This window comes from Cinclus cinclus, chromosome 16 (genome assembly GCF_963662255.1).
Source record: "Cinclus cinclus chromosome 16, bCinCin1.1, whole genome shotgun sequence".
NCBI lineage: Eukaryota > Metazoa > Chordata > Aves > Passeriformes > Cinclidae > Cinclus > Cinclus cinclus.
The window spans coordinates 7,481,513-7,505,402 of record NC_085061.1 but is presented as its reverse complement, the minus strand read 5'-3'; the positions used below and the strand labels follow the sequence as shown (position 1 = coordinate 7,505,402).

Below are 23,890 nucleotides of genomic sequence, written 5' to 3'. Positions count from 1 at the left end.
AGAGCAGCACTGCACAACACCCCCAACACTTCTGCCTGACCTTGCAGTACCATTCTTAGAAGCTGCTATTTTATGAATATCTGCATAAAACAAACCAGTGGTTAATAAAACAATAATGAACTGCTTTGACCTAAGCACAGCAAAACAGACAAATTCCTATGCCAAGAACTGTGTCTTTTAAGGAGTTGCAGCAGCATCCCTTAATGCTTGGAGCAGGATACTGGGAATTGCCAAATGATGGCTGAATCTCTGACTTCATGAGGCCTCCAGCAAGTCATTAAAATGCTGCAATTTGGGCAATGAAAAAAAATACAAGACCCCAAATTAGTGGATGTCTGTGTAGTGCATGTTTTTTTAAATGTTTGCCTTGATCTTTGTGCTTCTCTTGCACTTTGTACACAAGTCTAATGATGCATCTTTAGTACTTTCTTGGCATGCTGTGGGGATTAGTTAATGACTGCACAGTTCTTTGAAGATGTTCGGGCTATTTTATTTTTAATTAATGTTTGCAAGCTACTTTGAGCTTCTCTGATGAAAGGGCTAAAATAAGTGCAAAATTTCAGGCAGTTATTAGTCCAACATGCCAGAGAGCAAGATGAGGAAGTGTGCTAGGTTTAGTCAATTAACTGGTGTAGAGTCAATTTTCCTCACACTGGCTGGTATGGGGTTGTGTTTTGGGTTGTGCTGAACACAGGGTTGATAATCCAGAGATGTTTTTTTGTTATTGTTAAGCAGGAATTGCAGAGCCAAGGCCTTTTCTGCTTTTCATACTGCCAGGCTGAGGAGGAAATTTGAGGTGCTTGGGAGGGTGGGAGGAGACTCAGCCACTACAGTTGACCCCAAATGAGCAAAGGGACATTGCAGACCATGTGACATCATGATCAGTGTGTACAGTGGGGGAGAACAGGGGGACATTTGGAGTGAAGGCGTTTGTCTTCCCAAGTCACCATTACATGTGATGGGCCCCTGGTCTCCAGGGAATGGCTGAACACCTGCCTACCTGTGGAAAGTACAAAACAAACAAAAAAAATGCTTTGCCTTGTTTGTGCGCATGGCTTTTGCTTTCCCTATTAAACTGTCTTTATCTCACCCCATGGGATAGTGGGGGAGGTAGGGGGGTAGGAGTGAGTGGCTGTGTGGGGCTGGGCTGCTGGCAGGAAGTAAAGTGAGACTATGGGAGAAAGAAAACCACTCCATGTACCAGGTACCTGGAATATGTAGGTAGATAATATTAAAAAAAAAGAGTTATATGGTACAAGCATACTGTTCTGAGAAATGGCAGCTCCAATAACGTAGTGTCGTGAAGTTTTCCATGGAAATTCTGAGACACATCATCAGGGAATGACTACTGTTTTATAATACAGTTTTGGTAGTTCATTCTATCTGAGGATTGGAGGACTGGTTTCCTATGTTGACAACAGAATATTCTCATCTCCTCCCTCCTTGTTCTACATACTCCTGGGACACAGAAGTGGTAGGCAAATCCACAATCTAATTGCAAGAGTTGTGAAGGGGAACTCACATTAAAATCAACATCAAAACTCCTTAGGCCCGATTTCATAAAAAAAATCCAAAACAAAACAAAACAAAAACAACCACACAGCCATTGAGGATTAAAGCAGATCTTTACAATCTCAATATTGCACCCTCTCAGTCATCCAGCTGGCACAGGGCTGCCACACCTCGATTTATCCAGTGTTTCTGGGGCTTGTCTGAAGGGAGTTCAATCGACAGAACATAGTTGGTTGAGTGCCCAGTGGTGGATAAGACACCTCTTCTTTCACTTGTCTTGTATACAGGGCATGAATAGACATTCAGATGAAGAAAGTTGGAACTTTCTCCAGGCTTCAGCCATATTATGGGCAAAGGATCGTAAAGAATTTTTGGTAGTGATTCTCCAATTACCAAGGATTCTCTATCCCATCGTGCACCTTCCAAAAATAGGCCTCTCACATAAGCCCCATCTTCTGGCATTTTCTCCACTGTGTACTCCTGTTTCATCACCTAGAATGATTAAACCATTGCTTGATTTTGTTTTTATCTGGAGTATACTAAATCCTACAAGTGACAGTCTGAAATTTCTCCTTTAAATAAAATACCTTTTCATCTGAAAACTCTATTTTTTGCTGCCCCAGAACGTTTCAAGCTGATCAAGAAAAGCAAAATTCTTCTGCATTGTTCTTACCTCAAACTCAAATCCAATGTGGTCAATTGGGATGGTGTATTTTCTGGCAAAGTTTTGTAGAACACCGGTCAAAAAAGACTGAGTGAAGAAGAATCCTGAAAGCCAAAAGACTGTGGGTGGCCCCTTGTCAACCCAATCCTGAATAAGGAGAGAGAAAACAAATGTAAATAAAATTCCAATCTATATTTGGCTTCACTGTACCAATTCACCAGAAAAGGGATATCTTTTCAGATACACTCAAACAGCACAATGAGATCTAAGCCGTAATGGGACCCTCTGCTTCCTTCCATCAATTTTTTGCTTTTCAGAGACAACAAATCAGAGAAGTAAGTTCTTTAGGATGACAACAAAAATAATCACTCATTCTGAAAAAAAACAGAACTCAGTGCTACTGAGTAAAATTTCAGAAAGTAGCATAAGCATGTTTTGTTATGTGTAGACAGTGGCCTCCAAAAAGAAGAGAAGTGATTGAATTCGGAAACTTTTATCAAAATACTTTCTTTTACAGTTTTATTAACACCAATCTCCTAACATGAAAAAGGCCAAATTCTTTTACATTCTTCGCTGATCACTGTGAGGACACTCACTACAGCCTACACATCAGATCCTAGTAAAGGAAATCATTCCTGTACAAAGAGGCCAGACAAGGAAAACTTGGGCCTTGTCCACACAATTCAGTAGGATAAAGCAAAACAAGGGCAGAATGTCCTCACACTACTGTAAGTTCTTTGGAGTCAAAAGAAGCCCATACAATGCTGTGCTCTAGCAAACAGAAAACTCTGCCATTTACATAAATCTCAGACACTTATTCCTAGCTTTCTCCTCTCCTGACTTCTATGGGGTTTCACTACATCTCAGTACCTCACTATTTAAGGTACACCCAAAATTTTAAGTAGTTTTGAGAGTGCTAAGAGTGCAAGGGAAATAATGCATTGGCAAGTTAAAAATAAAATAACCTGCTCAAAAAGTGTGCGAAAGTGGTGTCACATTGTATGAAACCTGAAAGATATTTACAGACATGTATATAAAATTTCATAGTGCCTGTTATGCATTGACTCTAAAGCATTCTCACACCCAGTTCAATGTCCTTTCAGCAAGGAAGTCATTCAGACACCAATTCCAACTAAAAGGAGTCTTCTAGAAATAGAAAGATGGAAACTATCAAAAGCAGCACTGGATTAGCACCAATGCCTCATGTTCTCAGCTCACCCTGAGCAATTGCCCAGCTAACTGCAGGGCTGGTAATGCAGAGTGTATGGCCATGAGTGTGTGTGAGCAGCTCACAGTCTGGAGCTACCCAGGGACTGCTGAGCAAGGACAGCACTGACACACTCTCCCCATCCAGCTTTCAACTACGACTCCCTAGACTCCTCAGTGTCAGTTTAGCAGACCTGGAAGAACTCCAAACGACAGAGGAGATCAGACACGTAACTTCCCAGAGGCTTCAGTGATGGATAGGATTTGGCAGCCCACATTGATGGCACTTTTCCCATCAGCATGCTGTTGAAAACATCTTCAAGCTCAGCAGACATCAACACTTGGCCTTTAATGGCTTTGCCTATATTAATGAGGCTGCTCCGAACAACTGCAGTAAGCCTTCAGAGAAAATAAAGGAATTGTCATTATTTACTTCTTATTACCTGGCTAAATACCCCTCAGTCCAGCTTGAATGAAGGGCTGATAGAGGTGGTAAATGTCCTGTCAGAAATTCCTTATCTCACCTGTAGTTATCAAAACTCAACTTAGAAAAGCAAACAAATTAGAAACAAACACACCCAGAATAAAAGACAGTGAAAACTTTCCCTCTAGACAAAGGAAATCAAGTGACAAGAGGTTTAAAGCTTGTAGCACTCATTGTGTGCTGTGAATACTGGGACCTGGGTATCACAAAGACTAAAGCAGGCTGCTCTACCTCAACACAACAAACTCAAATCTGATTTAAATTCATAATCCAAGAATACAAGTACTATTGCTGTATTCACGTACTCAGCTGCAGCTTTCAAATCTTTTGAAAAGATTCATCCAAAGCAGAATCTAATGTGTCAGGAAAAACGTATTATATATGTATAACACCAATGTAATGTATAGCACCAATGGACACAAGCATATTTCAGTTTAAGAGGCACTACACAAAACACTGAGCCATACCTGTTAAATCGAATTAGTTCTTGTCTAAGAACTGTATTCATGGACTCTTCATAAAGCACTGGATATGCCTTCATCACTTCTTCCATATCAAAGCTACTTGGTAGTTTGGACAGGATGTCCTGTGCCAAGTCTTCAACAACTTCCTGAAGTCACAAGTTTGCAGTGAATAATAAATATTCCTTTTTTTCCCCTCCTATTTTTATTTAATAAGCTCCAAAAAACACTATAGATTTTATATTTTTTTTTTCTGTATAACCACATAGGTATTTTAGTCCATTTTCTTAAAGATACAGTGCTTTTATGCTCTTATTTGCTTTGGGCATTATCCTGTCTGTCTCTGCATGTGCCTGCTTCCTCCTTCCTCCTCAGTAATTTCAAATTTGTTAGTAATTTTTAGTTTGTAACAAGGTTTTAGGCGATTTCTAAGGAAACAGGCACAAGAGCAGACAAGCATAATCCTATTACTGCCACAATGAAGGAAAAGACGAAGCATGCAGTATGAGCAAAATAAGGGAAAGACCCCATGAATACCCCAGCCACCAGAGCTTTACTTACAGAATATTAGACATCAGATAATAAGATCACTAGACAGCCCTGAAGGAAATGAGGCTCCATCAAAATTCCACTTTTCAGGAATCCACTTGTGTATAATATATAGATGTCAAATCTGAGAGGCTTGAAAGGTTATTTATTGATATCTCAAAGGGGCATGGATTTGGCCTGTGTAACCTGAGCTGCCAGGACATGTGGTATTGATCTGTTTGGACTGAATGCAAAGTCATGAAGGTATCTTCCATCTTTAAAGGTCCACCTATGCCAAATCCATCTGCTTCTCTTCACAGACATTCACATCTACTCCCAGTGCTACAGTCATGAGATGAGAGATGTTGGATTACTGTGAGACATAGGATATGTCAGGAAAGGGCACCTTTCCAGTGTGCAAACTGATCTTTCTTCCCCAGTTACCTGAGGGGACTTGCCAGCTCCCCCTGCTTCTCTAGGCAAAGTCAGGAGCACTGCATCAAAAAGCTGGTTGGTCTCCTGGTTATCTTTGCTGATGTCTGCATTTTCATGAAGTCCAAACACTTCAGGGTGTGTTGTAATTGGTAAACTTCGTATGTATTCAACATAAGACTGTAAAACAAGCATTCAGATGCCAGACATCATGCAATGTGATATTCATAAATGATCAGTAAACCAAACTGGGACAAAACCTTCCCATTTACAATTCAAGATGGTAGTTCCCTGTTAAACACATCCAGGAATTGACTGACTTTCCACAGAGATAAATGTAAAAGTTCTGAGTGATCCAAAAACTCACGGAGGAGTTGTTAATAGCACCCTCATGTAAGTGGCAAGAGAAAGGAAAGTACATTAGAAATATCCAAGGAGTGCTGGTAGGAGTCACAGAAGGGGTAGGATGCTGGATGTGTCATCCCTGCAGCTGTGGGCTACACAAATAGGTGGAATTTGAGCACATTCATTATCTCTATGAAGCTGTTAGAAGGGGAAAAGAGGATGGAAATTGAGTATACACCTGCCATTCTACCTCTTCCTCCTGATTGCTGCTTTCAAGGTCAGACTGGTTGCAAGAAAGTGCAGAAGTACCACTTAAATTCCTGAAGCCTGACTCCTGCTGGCCTTCTAGAACTGCATTGGAAGTTCCTGCACAGGGGTGGCTCTCTGCATCAACAAATGCCAGAGTATTGGATAATCTCTACATCCCCACTGGGGTATGGCAGATATTAACTACCAGATTCATATTTCAAATACAAGACCCATTCTGGCATGGCTTTATGATCTTACGGGGTTTATTTTCTATTTGTTGCATTCAGCATTATCCAAGCACAGTGGAGTTAAGTTCTTCCCCAACAATTCAGAGAGAATTTACACTTCTTGTCTTCTCACCTCATATGGGCCATGTGGTGGTATGTAGTAGTCACCTCCAGCTGAAAGCATGTACTTCTCCTGCTCTATATCCTTGTTGTAGACTATGGAAAGAAGGGACAGGAGAAGACGCCTGTCTTTATCATCTGTCACTCTACCTCCATAGTTACACTCCCCTGGAAAAAGACAAAGAAAACCAGGACAAAAAAACACTGAAAGATAATGAACAAATAAAAGTTGCTTTGCAATAATGCAAAACTCTAGTAAGCTGAAGCTCTAAAGCTCCAGATCTTCCAAAGTTTTTAAGTTTTATATTTCAATTGATTCAATGAAAATTAGAAACTTGAATGTCTATGTGCCAAACTTATGTGTCTTAATGATGGAAGGTTTAAGTACCTCTATGAGTTGGTCTGAGTAACTGCTACTCATGTCCCAAAATTCTTTTTCATAAAGCTAGTCATAATATTAACAAAAATCAAGAATGACAAGGCTGACAAAGGAGGTGTCAAAAAGCAGCTTATCTCCCTGGTGAAAGAGAACAGAATAGCCACAGTAGCTGAGTTATTTACACACATCAGCATCTCCTGCTTTAAACCCCAGAGTATTATCACATCCTCTGGTGAAGTGCCAAAGCTTCCTGTGTGTCAGGCTTACACTGATCAGCAAAGGTGAACCAGAGGCCATCGATGGTTTTATCTGATGTGTGATGTATGAAGCAAAGACCAGGAGGTTTGCTGGACCATCAGTAATTGCAGCCATATACGAGTCAAAACAACAATGACATCTGAGGGTTTGGGATCCAACTCCAATTACAGTCCAGCTCCATCATCCATCCAGTGACAACCACACTGGATGTGGAAGGCCAGTAAAACAAACTGGTGTGGAATCCACTCAATTTGTCTAGAACTCACCAGTTTATCAGTTTATCAGCTGAAAGTGCCCAGCAAAGTCAACAAATCCATGTGAGAGGATGTAATGTCTGTACCTGTTAGATAGGTCAGAGCTTCAAATGGGATTTCTTCATATTCATTCAGAAACATCTGAATCTGTTGCATACTTATTCTGAGGTCAGACTCATTGAATTCATATGGAATATTCCAACCTGTTCAATTCAGAAAAGATACACAGGGCAGTGCAATGTGAAGATTACAGAAAAAGCTGAAGCACAAATCTTGTGAATGCATATATTTTCACTGCTATGTTATAAGCAACACACTACAGCTACATAGATTGGTTTCACACTAAGTAAATACATGCACTAGGTTAGATAAAACGAAGTATGCACATAAGTAAGAAAAGCAGAATAGAAGACATATTTTTAATTACAAAAATTTAAAAATTTAATTTAAAGCACCTGAATTTCATTGTTAGCAAGAACTGCAGTAATAAGTTAATAATTTAGTAAGCTATAATTTCATGTAAGTACTGTATAATATATTTATTTGGAAATAAAGTATTTTCTAGTCTTCCCCAAGGTAATACTATTAGTAGCTTCAAAAGTAGCTGAATAAGAATCCCTGCAAATAACAGCTTTTAGACTTTATAATGTTCTGTGCAATGCAGATTGCACTCCTGTAATACTGTTAAGAGACTCCAGCAATGCATTTTAAAAGCACAAAACTTTTTTTTTTAAATTAAGTGAAAAATAATCTAAAACTTACCCAGTGGGCCGAAGTTTCTCCTTTCCTGCACAACAGCATGAAAAAAGCAAAGGCCAAAAAGCAGTTTTTGCCACATTTTTGGCTTTTGGCAGCTTTTAAAAAACACAGGGTCAGAGATGGGATCATTCAGGTATGAGCGAAGGAGGTTCACTCTAACACCTTTTGGAGGCTCATTTGTCATTTTGATGCCATTCTGGAGGATACTAACAGGAAACTTTTCTGATGGATAACTAGTTAACCACAATCTAAAAAGAAGTTTGAAAAGCACATTATTAAAAAATCCTATAATAGTAAGAGTAGTAGTAGTGGTGGTAGTAGTAGTAATAATAATTATTATTATTCAAAAATATAATCCTGCATCTTGATCTCTAGAAGACTAAGTTTTACTACTTGCTTAACTATAAAGATAACATCTGAATCTGGTCTAAAGACAAGCATAAAGTAGATTATATTGGACAGGTAGAAAATATGACCTCTTAATTATGGATCTTGGTTTCATCACTGCACATAAATTATATGAATGTCATACATAGGCATTCTTACAGAATTATTTTGATTTCTTTTTAGCAGTCTTCAGCAAACAGGAAATACATTAGAAAGTGAAAAATACTAAAATTCCTACCTGAACTTATCATTGGTATTCTCAGGCACTATAACTTCCTCACAGATTTTTTCCAAGGCAGGCATCCAGCTGGTTGCAAGGTGGCAGTTTTGTAACACTACCCAGGTTCCATCAGTAATAGCCTGGTAAATAATTTTTTCTGCTATTGGGCCCTGGCCCTGGCCAAGTGAAACCGTTTGAACGCTTGAGTTTCCCATGCTAACATCATCAGCAAATTTTAGCAAACCTATGATGGCAAGTTTTATACATGCAAACAAAGACAGTCTATTAGAAAGCAGAATATGTTATATTCATCACTTTTATAATGTAATGAAAGGGAGAAAAATCAACAAGTATTTCATTCACTTTGAAAAAAACCCCAAACAATACCATCTCAACAACCCAGAAGTAGTATCATATGCTGTATCAGTCACTGTGTCTCTGAGGCATACACTAAAATTCAGGGGTATGAGGTAAAAAAAAAAACAAAACAAAACAAACAAACAAAAAAAAACTAGCCAGATTAAATGGCTGACCTCTTCTTTGGCCCCAAGTGTTCAGTTCCAGGCTGCACTACAGCCCTTGACTCTCTCCATTGGATGGGTACAATTGTTTATGGGGGCTGAGCTGCAAATTGGATCTTTAGATCTGGCTAAAAATAGACCTCGAGCTTTGCTATCAAAATCAGTACTTTCTGGAAATACATCCTTATGGTATGGCTCCATATCACAATTCTTTTGGCAGAAAATCAGTTTTAAAAATAATCTGGGTGGTTATACTTCAAAGGACATTTAACAAATATGTTTTTAAGTGTGGCCTATACACCATTTAATCAGCATCTGAGAGGGATGAAACTTACTGGAGGAGGAGTTGCGAAAAAGACTGGGGCAAACCTCCAACACCCACTGAAAGAATTGTAATGCAAGTACAAATTATAAACTGGTCTGGATGCTACAATCTGTTAGATCCCCAAATTGCTGCTCAGAGACAGAGACATTTGAACGCCACTACTTTCATCCCACCCTCTAAAAATTTTACTATCATTGTTTATATATTGGCAGATGCCAATGTTTGATATTTCATCATTGCTGTATTGTACTTTAAAGGCACTTTAAAGATCAAATGAGGGGGCCTGCACTATTAATGGGTTAGTCAGACTCATTGACATTCAAACAGACAAAAAAAGATATTTTTAATACCAATCTCACCTGCCATAGGATCAGCACCAGGTGATAATATAAAAATCAAAGGGGCACAACAATTTGAATCACTGTAACTTCTTCCAAGATCAAATGTAGGTGGTTCAATAAATGTTCTTCCCATGTTTTCCACAATGAAGATCTGCACTGCCGGGATAATTTTGTCAGGTCGCAAACACCTAAGAATAACCATGCGATCTAACCCCGTCAGTGAGCTCCAGGTGTCTGGGAAAGCTTCTTCATGGGGCCTGACAGAGTCATAGACTGGCTTCCACTTGGAAGAATTTTCTCTTACGTGTTCCATTAGTCCCTGGAGGTTTGTCAGGCAAGATGCGCGTACGAGCTCAGCCCATGATTTGTTAGACAGCCACTCTGGAGCTGGATTGGGGTGAGGATTATCAAGAGCAACACCTCCTGTCAGTAGGAAACGCCAAACTGCATCATCTATCTTGCCTTTTCCCTTCATAATGCCTACTGTTAGAAGGAAGGAGAATAACAGCTTGTCCTTTTCAAACAGCGAACGACAGACATTATTATAGATGCTTACTGTGAAATGGTCAGTTATATTTTTAATTCTCTCCTGTAGACGTCCACTCTTTCTGCTTTTAGCTATAGATTGAACATATAAGTTAATAAACCAAATCAATGAATACTGGTACATAGGTTCAATGTTTGCCAGATCAGAGATGCAGAAGAAGACAACAGCTGAATGAACAGCAACTGTCTTATACCCCATTCGAGTAGAATCTATTTCCTGCTCAGTTACAGAGGCAATTTTTTGCTTTTCAGAAATTTCTGCAGATAACTCTTTGGATGAAGACAAAATATTAATTGCTGTTTCGTCCTCTAAGATGTTTCCTTCTGAATAGGAAAGGACCTCCAGAATTTTATCTTCTATTTCCTTTAGTTGTTTCTTATTGGCTGCACTTTCTATAATGAGCTGATTTTTCTTTTCTTCTAGCTCAGGCTTCTCCTTTGCAGCTACAATTCCAAGAAGCTGGTCCTGAAGACCCAAAGGTGTAATCATGAAATTGAGGAGACAAACTTTCACAGCCACTTCAGGATAATAATGAGGGTTTCTTAAGTGGGTTGTCATGTAAAACCTGAAGTCTCTTGAATATTCAATTATATTTTCCCCTAATTTCATGTATTCTACTCCTTGTTGTTTGAATGTTTGCTTTAATAAAATAGGTTCTAAGAAAGCATCTAATTCTTCACCAATATTTTCTAGCAAGACTGGTGTTCCAAGCTGAAGAGCAGTTTCTAATGTCCTCACATAATGTGTGTCAGATAATTTGATAACTGACAGCTTGTTGCTTTTCTCCATATTTTTTATCCACTTGTTAGCTTGCCTTTGAGGATCTATCATTAGAGCCCATCTTCTTGAGTTAGAAACAATTACACCATTGTCAATGGAAAAAGAATCAACTGGCAATCCAGCAATCTGCCATGCACGGATTTTGACTGGATCCCCTAATGTATTACTTAAGCTAAAATCACTGGAGCACGGAATGTTCTTTTCAATGCACAGATCCTGCCACTGCCTTTGACATTTTAGGCGATAATCGACTGTAAAGGCTCCCAGATAAGCCACAGTTCCTGATGACAACAACACATCACCTACTAGGTCTATGTACTGAAATCCTAATAACCGTGCAGCTTCTGTCCACCTCTCCTTCTCTCCCCCCAGACCACTGATCAGCTGTTCAGCTCTCACAAGCTTTTGTGAACAACGTTCAATATTATTTTCCAAGTCTCTCTTCCGGTTATTCATTTCATCAAACTCATCTTGCAAAGCTTGAAGGCGATCTACAACCTCTTTAAGTTCTGCTTGTTTCACTTGCAGCTTCTGCATTTGAACATCCAGTATTCCTTCAGCCTCCCGCAAACGCTCGCGCTTTGGGGCAACCACTTTCTGAACACGGTCGTAGACCTCCATGGCTCGCACCCACTTGCAAAGGCCTTCACAGGCAGATGAGACATTTTTTACAACCTCTGGCTGAAAATCTGGATGATTCATAAACTTCTCTCTGATTTTCTTCATTACAGGAGGAGGAATGTTATCCTTGTCAAATGACTTTAATCTGTCAAGGAATTTAATATCTGAAAGAAGTTTTTTAGCTGGCCCCCAGAAGTCTTCAATCATTTTACCTATATTGCAAATAAGACTAAAATCAGGCTCAATGTATGCATGTTCATACTGAAAAAAATACTTTGAAACATAGTATGAAGAACTAACAGCAGTTATATTGCAGTGGAATTTTACTATGCAAAAACTATCAAATAGTTTGGGAAAATCACTACCTAAAGAAATTCAGTCAGGACCTTCAGCATCACTAACCAATGTCATATTTATCAATTGCATATTAATTCTAAATCAGCCAAGCACATTAAGGGAAACAAATTACTATACAGTCTTTCTTATTATTGTGTATGAGATAAATCAGTAACTGTGGAAGTATTCCTTCCTAATCTAGACAAGACCATTTTGGACGAAAGGTACTTATATAATTCTTACTTTTAATTATGAAGGGTTGAACTGTGTAGGTATAAGGTAGAAAAAAAGTGAAAGAAAAAGGTCTCTTTCCTACCTTGCAAACCCTGTGCAATCCCACAATAACAACATTAAACCACACAGAAAAATCTTGTTAGAACAATCACCTATGGCAGAGATATAACTAGAATTCCCTCTCCCAACATAACTGAGAGTTTGGAAGCAGGGATTACAAGGGGAACCACAGGCAGATGGTGCATAGCACATCTCCAGCAGCCAGAGTTCCTCAAAGCAATGCAAATCTCAAAGTTGGCTCAAAGCAAGTTGAAGAGATGATTTTGTGCTGGTGACTGGGATTATATTTACAAAGCTTGTACAACAGTGTCAGGCAAGGGCAGTATGTTAGCATGGCAAAAGCAGCTCTTTAGTACTCGGTGTACTTGTCACTGCCAGCAAAATGCACCTCCAGTGCACACAGCTGCATTCATGACAGAAGTACCCATGCATTCCTGGGGCAGGGATAACAAAAGCTGTGTCATTACCACTGCCACTGGGGTCAGGTTTCCTCTCTGGTTTAATTGACCTCATGATACAGATACTCTCCATGACGAGCTTGACAGGACCAGGTGGATTCTGCATGGATTTCACCAGAGTGATGTCGGAAGGATTCAGGGTGTTAAGAGCTGCCTCTGCTGCAGCCAGAGCTGGAAGAGCCTCTGCAAGGTCAGCTTCACATTCGTCCTGTTAAGACATTGGGCAGAAAGCTGGAAACCCTCACATAATGCCAGGACTGCAGCCTGATCACCCCACTACAGCACAGCCTCGCAGAACCTTTTCTCCTGGTCACCCATTAAATAGACTCTTCACAACATTATGTTTCTAGGAGAGAAAACTACTTTCACAGTTTGACTGCACAGTTGAGAGGGAAGGTTTGCAGGTAAATTAGTAAATTCCATAAACTGAACTGATAGTTGAAAAAGTTAGACAAGCTTTCAAGATGAAAGTCTCTGGTTTAGCAATGAGAATTAAAATAAAGATTAGATACAGTTATTTTTAGTTACATCTTACAGTGCTGATCAGGTGAAAAATGGATATTGTCCATCTTAAATTCTTTATCGTATACTCTGATCTCAGCAGTTATCTATATTAAATATCATTATGACATTTTCAGTTAGTTACAGAAAAAAATTACTGAGGAATCTTGAGGCTTCCCACAAGAAAATCTGTGTTACAGACGTCTGGCTATGGCATTACCTCTAAAGTTATGCCTAATGGGACTACATGAAGCATATGCCAAATTACCTCAGCTAACTCTAAGTTAAGTGTCTTTGGGCCTGGAAACAGTATAAACTCATTATTCAATCTGTTGAAAATGAGAATATATTAGTAGAGAAATAAAAGCTATACAGCTTTTGGAACGTGAACTAGAAAGGGAAGTTATACAGGACTGTGAGATGCAGTCAGACTCCAAACAGGCCAAATTTACTGTGTTTATATTAGCAGTGTGTCATTCATCATCTGCAATTTCATTACTTTAAGAGCTTGGCACACCCCATTAACACATCATCACATCATCACAGCTCCCATTTACTCGGAATCTTTGTGCTCCAGGCTCAAACCCTTGTGCTCTACCTTAATACCCTGGGCAACAGCAGCTGCATCATTGGCCTCTTTTTCGTCTGCCGACACTATTGCCTTTTTTGCATCTACTTCAACTGTTTCCTTTTCAATCTTGACCATCATTTTATCTGTTTCTGCAGACGTTTTAATCAGTTCAGGCTGAAGGTCAGTCAGTTCTTTCTGCATGTCTGCAACCTGATGAATACAACAGGAAATCAAGAAAAAAAATCTGTGCATTTGTCTGCATTTCATAGCTTGATGTCTTAGGAATAAAGACTGGAAGACCCTATAGTAATACAATCTAAAAAAGGACTTTTGATCTAAAGAATTAATAGTTCTCTAGTTTATTTTTATTAAGATCTATTTCATTTAGCTGATTAGATTTTTAAAGGTGTATTTATCATAATCTATGCAATACATTTGCTTTTTTGAGATTCATTAATGTCAATAGTGAGAAATATGTTGATTAATTCTATTTTTTCCTCACAGTCACTTTCAGATAATGAAAGTCTAAATAATCCTTTAGTGCACAGGTGGAAAACAAAATCCAAAAGAAATCTGGAATGGAACAGAATTAGTGACAGCAAAAGCTGCAAACTGGTTCTTCATCATCCTGCAAGTATCTAGAAGGCCCTTTGGTTTGAATCTTGGAAAGATCAATCCCTAGATCACATGGGTTGAAAAAATAATTATTTATCTAGAATCTGATAAATTTCCTACTTGGAATTTACTCAGGAATTAATTTTTAATATTGTCTTACAATGTTTTTCAATTTTCCCCTATTTTGAAAAGGATACTAGATACTAGGATGCTGAGGTGGATTCTTCATATAAGGTTTTGAGAAAATAATGAAATTTATAATGTTTATTCCTTCAACATTTTAGGAGCACCTTCATTTTAATTGTGTTTGCTATTACGAGCTATAATCCAAACGTAGAACCACAGTTTCTTCAACTTACTAAGCAGAAATCTAAATTTTCCTACTGGCTTTCTATAGAAAACTATCAATAGCATCATTAATATAGGGAAGAACAAAACAATAAGTTTTATTTTTGTAAGTTTCAACCATACAGACCCCACACTGAAGTATACATATGGCACATATTCAGCAATTTCACCTGAAACTTACTTGTGAAGATGCAAATTCAAGCTTTTCAAGTCCCACAAGGTAACGAGTCCTCATCATGTCAACTTCTTCCCTTTTTCTATTCAGCAGGGTCTTAAAGGTGAGAATCAGTTCCACGTAGGAAGTTGGTGTCACGTAGTTGTGTCTGCGCAGCGTGGCGTAGTAGCCAACAGAGAGCTCTCTCACACTTTCTTGGAAATATTTGCACACTGACACAACTCTAGGGAAAAAAAAAATCCACATTACTTTGAAAATACAGTCTGTCTTTATGTTAACTTTATGTCAACTCTCAAAAAATTACTCTAGGTTTAAGAAGTGATATTATTGTTAGGGAAGGCAGAAATGTATTTTCCCCATTAGAAATATGTTGGGCTCCTCTCAAAGAGTGGCCTGATTTTCAGAAACATATGTCCCAGTATCTTTGACTTTCTCTGAAATCCCAGAGTTGGCTTAGCTTTGTCCACTTACAAGGACAGATCAAATACACTGGGGGCACAAGGGGCAGGGGAGCAAACTTTTGCTTCAATGTTTCTTGAGAGATAAACTCATACTCTTTTCTAATGTCATCTTTGAGCTCAATATCCTCTAAAAACTTGTTAGCAACCATTTCCAAAGCATCTTGAGGCCAGGTTTGGAACCAATCAATGGTGCAGCAGTTTATCAGTGAAGGGAACATCCGCAATCGATTCCGAAATGCATCTCCAATAGGACTCATGGCTACAAAAATAAAAACATGATTGTTACCTAAGTTTCTTTGCAGTTAGGAAGCAGAAAAACAAATAAACCTAAATAAAAACATTCTAAGAAACAATGCATTGTATACAGACCTAAGCAAATATGCAAATTTTTCTTCACCCTTTCAATAAAGAAACTGTACATAGCAAGGGGCGTGGCTTCAATTTTCCTGTTCTCCATCCTTGCTGCACTTTGCATTTTCTCAACAATTTCAGCTTTCTCATCTGCTGCAAAGATATTAGGCACATCCCCAGTATTTAAAAGCATGTTGATATCTTCTACAAATGATTCATCCTTTATTTGATTATCACAGAACAAAAAGGACATATTGTTGTTACCAACACCTGTTTTCAGCATGACTTGTTTAATATCATCTTTCCATTCACTGATGCCATAGGATTTGGTAATTTCAATCTGGAAGAGCTCAAAGGAATTCATGAAGGTGGCGAGCTTGGTGGCGCTTTGCCGGCCGCTCCCTCCAACGCCCACCAACAACAGGTGTCCATTATCCTGTTTCAGCACCCTGCATATCCTTGAGATGTGCTCAATAGCAAACTGGAACATCACCAGGGACATCGGGGCCTTGCTGATATTGTTGTATTCCTCAAGGTAGAATTCCATCACACTTGTCAGCTGCTTTAAGTCTGTGATCTCATCATAAATTTTGACAGAACTGCTCGGCTTTATATAGTCTCCAAAGAACAGGCCGCGAATATTATCATCAGTGACTTTTCCAGTAGGCGAGAGATGACTCAATACCTTGGAAAAAGGCAAGAATCAACAGATAATTCTAGATATTAGAGACTTATTTTCCTTAAAGTCATAACAATCCTTCTCTACATAGCATTAATATTGCAGAAAACACTGTTTTCCACTGTTCTAGTTATAACCGTGGTGTGCAAAATAATACTGTAGGTTGACATGCAGGTTTCTGCATATGCATACCTCACAGAAAGATAATGCTGTCAAGTATAGGCCTAGTTCTAAAAAGGCTTCTCAGAAAGGTACCCACTACACCCATCAGATCATCCAAATAATTATCTTGGGTAAAAGCACAGATAAATGCTGTGCAAGACATTTATTCCATTGCAGTTGGTCCTCTGTACCAACACAGAATCCTTCAGAAGTTATGAATCATTCTGATATGAATACTCGATGCTGAACAGAAGACTGTCCATACTTTTTAAATTCACTGATCGAAATACTGCAAAATGTCTCCAACACTGATTTAATCTCAGTGTTTAAGTATTTCTGAAAATGCATCAGTATCATCTTGGTCCCAGCATACTACCCAAAAATACCTTATTAAAGTTCTGCTTGAAGCTATTTAATGTTGTCTCCTGTACCATCTGAAAGAAAACATTCTTGTCATCCTCATCAACCAAGCGATCATAGAAAACTCTGTAAACCTCATGAACCCAAAGTCTGATCAGTTTGTCTCCATCCTGAAAATGTAAATACAAAAGAATGGGTAAATATAGCTCGGGCAGGATTTGTTCAAAAAAAAAGGTTAGAAATGTCCATCTGGACCCTGCTACACCTTGTACTAAACTCAGTGGGAATCTTTCAATCCCAAGCCATTCAGCACATGGCCCAGCATCTGCTAACTTTACTGGATTCCTCACCTAGTTACCATCTTGTCCTTCCTGCCAACACAAACTGGGACTCTCATGTCAAAGCATTTTTCTCTACTGTATCAAATCAAATTGTATTAACAAAACGACAGCTCTCTCCCTCAGAGACAGACAATACATAATAAGGAATTCAGGGACTATTCTGATCTTAAACCCTGTAAATCTATTGAAATCATAGTTCATGTATTATAAAACTTAATTTCCTTTTTCCACTGCTCTCTCCTACATCAACATAATTAAACTACAACTTACTTGCAAATGAGTGTGTGGACAGAGCAGAACTCCTTTAATAACCCTGGAAAAATCCCGTAGATTAAAGACATAGTGGGATTTTGAAGGAGTTGGGAGAAAATTATCAACTGTCAATTTATAAATCACTGATGTCGCTTGGACCATCATCTTACCCAACCTTAAGAAGGAAAAGAAATACAATTTTAACTTCTGCAGATAAATCACAGGGAAAAGACAACAAAGGTGCTACGGGAAATAGATCCCATTACCTCACAAATGAAGCATCAAAGCCTTTGCTGAAGTGCCAGTCAGTAACTGCAGTAAAAATCTTGGTTAAAATGTCATCATTGAAAGCACAGATAGATACAATATTCAAGTGCCGTGTGAAGCGTCCTGTAACACACACAGAAGGATGCAGAGAGATTTAAATGTTCAAATATTTTTCCACCTTTCAGCTAGCATCTTCTAGGTTGGACTGTCATTAAAAAAACCATTTGAATCTGGCACCAGCTTCATGATTTTGTTTCTGGCAAATTTTTGCACTAGCAGCGAAGCAAAAGAAATATAAACCAGTTTATATTTTCTATCAGTATTTAACTTAAAACAACAGTTTTGAATATGTAGAACATCAATCTCCATTACAAGGCTGCTTGTAATTTAAAATTTCAGCTCACCTCAGCCTTCTTGATTTTACATGACACGGAAAAACTTTAAAAAGTCAAGTATCTTGTTATTGGCTTTTACCTAAAAAGAATCAATCTATACATGAGTAAATTTTAGAAATTTAGCTATATCAAAAGAATTATTTTCATAAAGCCTCCTAGGAACACAAACGGTTATATCTGTATCACAGTGTTTATAAGAAGCAAAAAATCATGAAGTGCCTTATAGCAATGCAGCTGTATATAGCCTATAATAATGTAGCTGCAGCTACATTGGGGCTTTTATTTACATAAGTTCTTCATTAGAAAATATAATATCCCTTATAGTGCTGTAACAAGAATCATGGACTGGCAGGTAACATTCTTGTAAATAAATACAGACAGCCTGCCTTAGCAGCAGGAGATAGAACTTCAGAAGAGACTTGCAAGAGACAGGGGCAAGCAGATGTATTCCATCCCTTTTCCAAAGAATAGAAAACAGAAATAATCTCTGTCGTTAATTTTAGAATAACTTTTGTCATTCACAGTTTAATCAACACTAAAAACATTGTTTCTAATGTTGATTAAATTCCCTCTGGTAAAGGTACAGATTTGAACTTGAACATAACAGACCTGTACTTGGAATGACCCACTCAGTGAATGCACCTGTAGATTCAGCAGTCACAGATAAATGTTGAATTTGCTATTAGCAAACCTGAACCCACCCTTTAACTTCAGTCAGCTAGATAACCCCTTGCCATAGTAATGTACTTCCTACCTGTAATGTCATTCCTGCCACCCCCAGGGGGACCCATAGCTGTGACCAGCAGGACATCTATGATGCTGATGTGGGATGCATCTTTCCTGTCATACCAGTGCCCATGATCAATCCATTGCCTGAGAAGCTCAATAGCTGGCTGGGCTCCATACACTTCCTTTTCAGGCATGTTCAGGTCATCTATGGAGAACACAGACAGTAAAATACCCCAGTTTTCTTCTAAGAAGGAAAAAAAACCAAACGTAGAAAAAGGCTGTGTTGTTACTCCTACTTCCCACTGAACTAACCAAAATCAAATACCATTACACCTCACAGCCATAACTAGGGGTGATAGCTTAACTTAGTGTGCCTGGTGATTTTGTTTTGTTTCATGTCATGTCCCACTGAAACTCTAAGAACTATTCTGAAAACAACCACCACTTAAAACTCTCAGCAAGGGCAGTGCTAATCCTTCAATGATCCCTGTGGGTCCCTTCCAACTCAGGAGATTCTAGGATTCTCTGGATGCCTGGAAAAAGCACTGAGGCAATCCAAATTTACTAGTTTTGGTAAACCACTTCCTTTGCCTGAAGCCAGAATGAAAATGATTTTTAAGAAATGAAAAATATGTCTTACCCACAAAAATTATAGCTTCTTTCCCTGCTGGAGGTCCAAATAATCCTCTTCTTCTTCTGTCCAGCTTGGACATAATAATATCCTGGGTCTGGTTAGCAGAGGTTCGTGCAGAGAAGTTGATGAAACTTGGGATGTATTTTTCCTTTGGAAGTTTTAGTAGAAAATTGTTTGTTATAGCTGTTTTTCCAGTGCCAGTGGGACCCACAAAAAGCAAAGGGACACTATGCTCCACATATGTTTTAAGAAAAAACATTTGTCTGGCAGTTTCCATTGTTGGAATGATCAGCTCAGATACCTGTTATGCAGGAAAGTAAAATAAGACATGAAATCAAACATTAATACCTTAATCAGCATGAATATTTGCAAGCAACTACAGGAGCCCTGTAGCACAAATGCATTTTTTAAAAGTTTTTTTGTCTGAAAACCTAAGCTATAACAAGGTTCTAGTAGATACTGTGGCCCCACTTCTTGATCAGAGCTTATACAGTCAATAGCACAACCAGTATTACCTATCTGATGTTCACTCGCATTATATGAAGTCTGGAGAGCTACAGAGTTAAGTATGGACTAGTTCTGTTCCCCTACTGTGCAAAGGGAAAGGAATGCTGGTATGGAAATATTGTTTTCTTCCTCATTTTTTACTTATAATTAGCAGCTATGGATTTGATATAAAGATTTTTGGCAGCAGAATGAAACTAAATCTTACATCTCTCGTGTACTTAATAAACAAGACAGTTGCAACTAGAGTGGAATGAAAAGTTAAACGAGTTAAACATCTTGAAATTTCATCTGCAGATCTCTGCTGTGCTTCCCTTCCATTCAGTTCACACCTGCCATCAAAATCTGAGTTCCCCATCTGGAAATGGAGGGCACCCAGGACTCTCAGTACTGTTCCCTACATCCCAAAGCAGTAGTAAGTCTCTCTGCTTGCTTTCTCTAAGTAACTCGTACTACAATATCATGAAATCAACCACTGAAAATAGAAATGAAGGAATGGAAATTCAGGCTTTGGCTTTTCCACACCATGGTTTCCCCAGTATCAAATGCTGTTAGAGAACAGAGCAGAACCCAAATTTTAACCACCAGGCAACCTCAGGGCTCCATGTGCACCCACAGTGCTGAACTTCCAGTGTTAGTGGTACCAGAACTGAGACAAAAGCATGAAAGGGAAGCTCACAGAGACTAATGAAATGTTGCAAATCAATCATCAAACAGCCTAATATAGTTATTTATACCTCTAAATCATTTAGTCAAATAATTATTTTCCATAATAAAGATACCAGTATGCACCTTAGCCCCTGGGGCGATAACTTGCTCTTCCTTTGTGATGTAGTCTGTCCACATGTTCCACTGTCCGTGGCCATTCTTGTTAAAATAGAAGTCATAAACACTCCCTGTCAATTGAAAAACACAGCATAGGAAAACCCACTGATTAAATTGTAAAAATAAACTTCAGTAGTTTTAGTGTGAGATTTCCAAAACTGTGAGATAATGGAAGCTTTCTAGTACACCAGATACACACCCCCACGCCCCCAGTCCCACCCCCCTCACTGCCATTATCATCACCAAATAATTTTAGGTCAGATTCAGCCACAGTGTTTGAGTACAACAGGAGGCATATGCTACTCCTGGTTAAAAGAGCCAGGAAAGGGTACCCAACTGTGCTGCCCAAGGCTTGGCAGATGGTGGCTTTGCTGCAGTCTTAACATCTGCCAGGCACACTAAGTGCCAAGCTTTCTTACTGCTTTCTAAAAGGCCAAACAAGCACAGTTATGAAGAAGCACCTTTTTCTGGGAAGATATTGTTTTTGTTAAGCTTCACGTTTTTAGGGCGTGGATTTTCCTCATTCATTCCATTGAGCAAGTTGCGGTAAAACGAATCAAATTTTCTTCTGCTGTTGGCATCAATGATCCCTCCAATTGTCCACACCACAGCAAAAAGGAAAAGGGCCTGCAGCCACAAGGTGATTTGCTGAGCAGACATGCTTTTACTGTCCTCTTCATTAGATTCCTTTATTTCATCTAAAATACATATTTTGAATTTTAGTTAAATGTCAGTAATAACCATAAATCCCAATTCAAAATGCATTTTTGCAAAAGCATCCTGAGACAAAAGTAGAGCACTGTCTTCAGTGGAAAGAAGCCAATCTACAAAAGGAAGATCTCGTCTATGTAAAACACTGTTAACAAATAAAAATGGAATTAGGAGAAAAATATTTAGAAAGAGTCCTAACTCTTTTGTTCAGATGGTAGCAAACAGCAAGCAAAACACAGAACATACTTGTGAGATCGTGTTCAGTTTTGTAATGACACCAGTTTCCAAATGTGAAAGCCCTGTATGCAAAGAACTATTAATACTGATCAGCGAGATCACTGACTGGGTTGTATGAACTCAACAGTAAGGAATTCCTTTTGCATTTCCTTACATCTTATAACCTGAATTTTGTCCTAGGACATGGCAGGGGAAAAAAAGAAAACTTGAAATAAAAACCAGGCAGCTTAGGGTACTTACCAAGGAGAGAAGAATAGAGTTTCATCAAGCTGTAACTCAGGTGAATAGAGGACGTTTTTACAACAACTTTGCAATGATGGTCAATAAAATCTAAACAGGGCTCGACTAGCCACATAAACAAGCTATTGACCTACCAGGAGAAAAGGAAAAGCTGTGTGACAAGGCAGGACTTGCCACACTCCCCACTGTCCCCTCAGATAATTCACCATCAGTCAAACATAAGGCATGAGAAGTTGTCCAGGTTGACAGAGGGATCAGAAAAGGGCCCTTGTGAGGCAGTACTGAAATGTTCACAAAGTCACACCATCACTGTCTGATGGTGAAGATAAGTTGCTTTTACCACAGAGGTGTCATTGGGAATTGTGTTACCCAGTTACTAAACCAAATAGCAGAGCAGAAGCCCAGCTTAGAGAGACTCCTGTCTTGCTTAGGCAACAACAAAATTATTCCCACAGAAACAAAGGTAAGGGTTTCATCCTCCCTTAAAAAGAGGCCCCATACAGAGGACCCAGCAGAGATACTGTGCCACAGCAAAAATTCCAGCATGCTGGGGCTGACTGGTGCCTGCAGGAGTGCCACAGAATGTGTGTAAATACTGACCATGGCTGGTGGTATCTGCTCCATGAACTCAAACTGGAAAACAGGACAGAAATCATGACCTACCCTTTTCCCAGGGACTAGTACTCAAGGAGATGCACTAAAGGATCAGGCTATCTGTTAGTTAAGGAATAATTATTTTACTCTGATGAACTAAGAAAACTATAAAGAAAGAGCTCTTCTAGTCTTGGTACTTATTTGGAATTTGATTCTAATTTCCTGCAGAAACTCAAAGGGATTCCTCTCAAATCAAATAAAGAAGTTTCCTACAGGTCCAATCTTAATATCATGCCAATTATTTTACTAGATTTTAATGCACAATAGTAGGGATTTTAAATTTTCATTAAAAGCTGATTCTCACCAACACCTATTTTTATTTGCATCTACAGAAAACACAGTACAATATGTAGCACAAAGAGCTCTCCTTCACACAAGCAATGAGGTGAAAAAGGCTTTGAAGACTAAACTGTTAAAAGCAATAATACAAAAATTTAGATTCTGCATGCCTGCCTTCAAGTGGGCAAACGCTGAATGTTGCCTTATAGTTAATCTTCTACATTAGACCTGTGCAAAAAATTAAGTCTCGCACCAGCTCTCGGTGTTCTTCCTGCAGGTTTGGAGGCAGAGTTTTCATGTAGGAATCCTTCAGTGGCATCCAACCTAACTGTTGTGGGTCCATATAGATCATACCACACCTGGGAAGAACAAACACCTGTGGTAGAGGAATACATGTGCAAGGTGGGACAGCTCAAGCTCAAATGCTCTCACATTACCTGCTGACAGTTGCTGGAGATGCCTGCTCTAAGTCCGCCGGCTCAAAGATTAAACTCATTTTCGAGCTCATCTGAATTATTTCACCACTCATTAGGCATAACTGGAAGAAGAGCATCACATAAACATGGTCTTGTCATGTCAGTGCTCATCATACAGTCAAAGCAATGTCTGTCATAAAATCACTGAACATTCCACTTAGTGTCACTCCTCATTCATTCATTTGTATCTTTACAATGCATGATGTTTTATGACCTTGTCTCAACTTTTCCATGTCTTACTGTAAGGCTTGCAGAGACATAGAGAAGAATGTTCTAACTTTAAGTAACTCTGCAAGAAAAAACAGTTATGACCTGCTGCTTTTTAAAAACTCATTTATTCTCGAGGTAATTTAAGCAACTTCAGTTTTCATTCACAGAACTGAGTCCATGCATTTCAGTTTCCTAGAAGGGTCAA

At 38.8% G+C, this 23,890-nt stretch overlaps 1 protein-coding gene across 1 annotated transcript in view; it reads right to left on the bottom strand.

The window, feature by feature from the left end:
• Positions 1 to 1,231: 1,231 nt before the first annotated feature.
• DNAH3 (dynein axonemal heavy chain 3) overlaps positions 1,232 to 23,890 on the bottom strand; it is a 51,780-nt gene continuing 29,121 nt past the window's right edge. The window contains exons 36-60 of the mRNA XM_062503994.1: positions 23,437 to 23,537; positions 23,253 to 23,358; positions 22,067 to 22,196; positions 21,340 to 21,576; positions 20,846 to 20,949; positions 19,556 to 19,850; positions 18,941 to 19,120; positions 17,791 to 17,914; positions 17,543 to 17,699; positions 16,958 to 17,101; positions 15,749 to 16,415; positions 15,473 to 15,638; positions 14,925 to 15,141; positions 13,808 to 13,990; positions 12,718 to 12,916; positions 9,691 to 11,832; positions 8,504 to 8,729; positions 7,882 to 8,126; positions 7,206 to 7,322; positions 6,242 to 6,396; positions 5,300 to 5,467; positions 4,334 to 4,476; positions 3,577 to 3,781; positions 2,186 to 2,323; positions 1,232 to 2,004 (exon numbers count right to left, since the gene is read on the bottom strand). Of these exons, the coding sequence (XP_062359978.1) occupies positions 1,651 to 2,004; positions 2,186 to 2,323; positions 3,577 to 3,781; positions 4,334 to 4,476; positions 5,300 to 5,467; positions 6,242 to 6,396; positions 7,206 to 7,322; positions 7,882 to 8,126; positions 8,504 to 8,729; positions 9,691 to 11,832; positions 12,718 to 12,916; positions 13,808 to 13,990; positions 14,925 to 15,141; positions 15,473 to 15,638; positions 15,749 to 16,415; positions 16,958 to 17,101; positions 17,543 to 17,699; positions 17,791 to 17,914; positions 18,941 to 19,120; positions 19,556 to 19,850; positions 20,846 to 20,949; positions 21,340 to 21,576; positions 22,067 to 22,196; positions 23,253 to 23,358; positions 23,437 to 23,537 (6,903 nt within the window). The 3' untranslated portion in view covers positions 1,232 to 1,650. The remainder of the gene's footprint in view (positions 2,005 to 2,185; positions 2,324 to 3,576; positions 3,782 to 4,333; positions 4,477 to 5,299; positions 5,468 to 6,241; positions 6,397 to 7,205; positions 7,323 to 7,881; positions 8,127 to 8,503; positions 8,730 to 9,690; positions 11,833 to 12,717; positions 12,917 to 13,807; positions 13,991 to 14,924; positions 15,142 to 15,472; positions 15,639 to 15,748; positions 16,416 to 16,957; positions 17,102 to 17,542; positions 17,700 to 17,790; positions 17,915 to 18,940; positions 19,121 to 19,555; positions 19,851 to 20,845; positions 20,950 to 21,339; positions 21,577 to 22,066; positions 22,197 to 23,252; positions 23,359 to 23,436; positions 23,538 to 23,890) is intronic.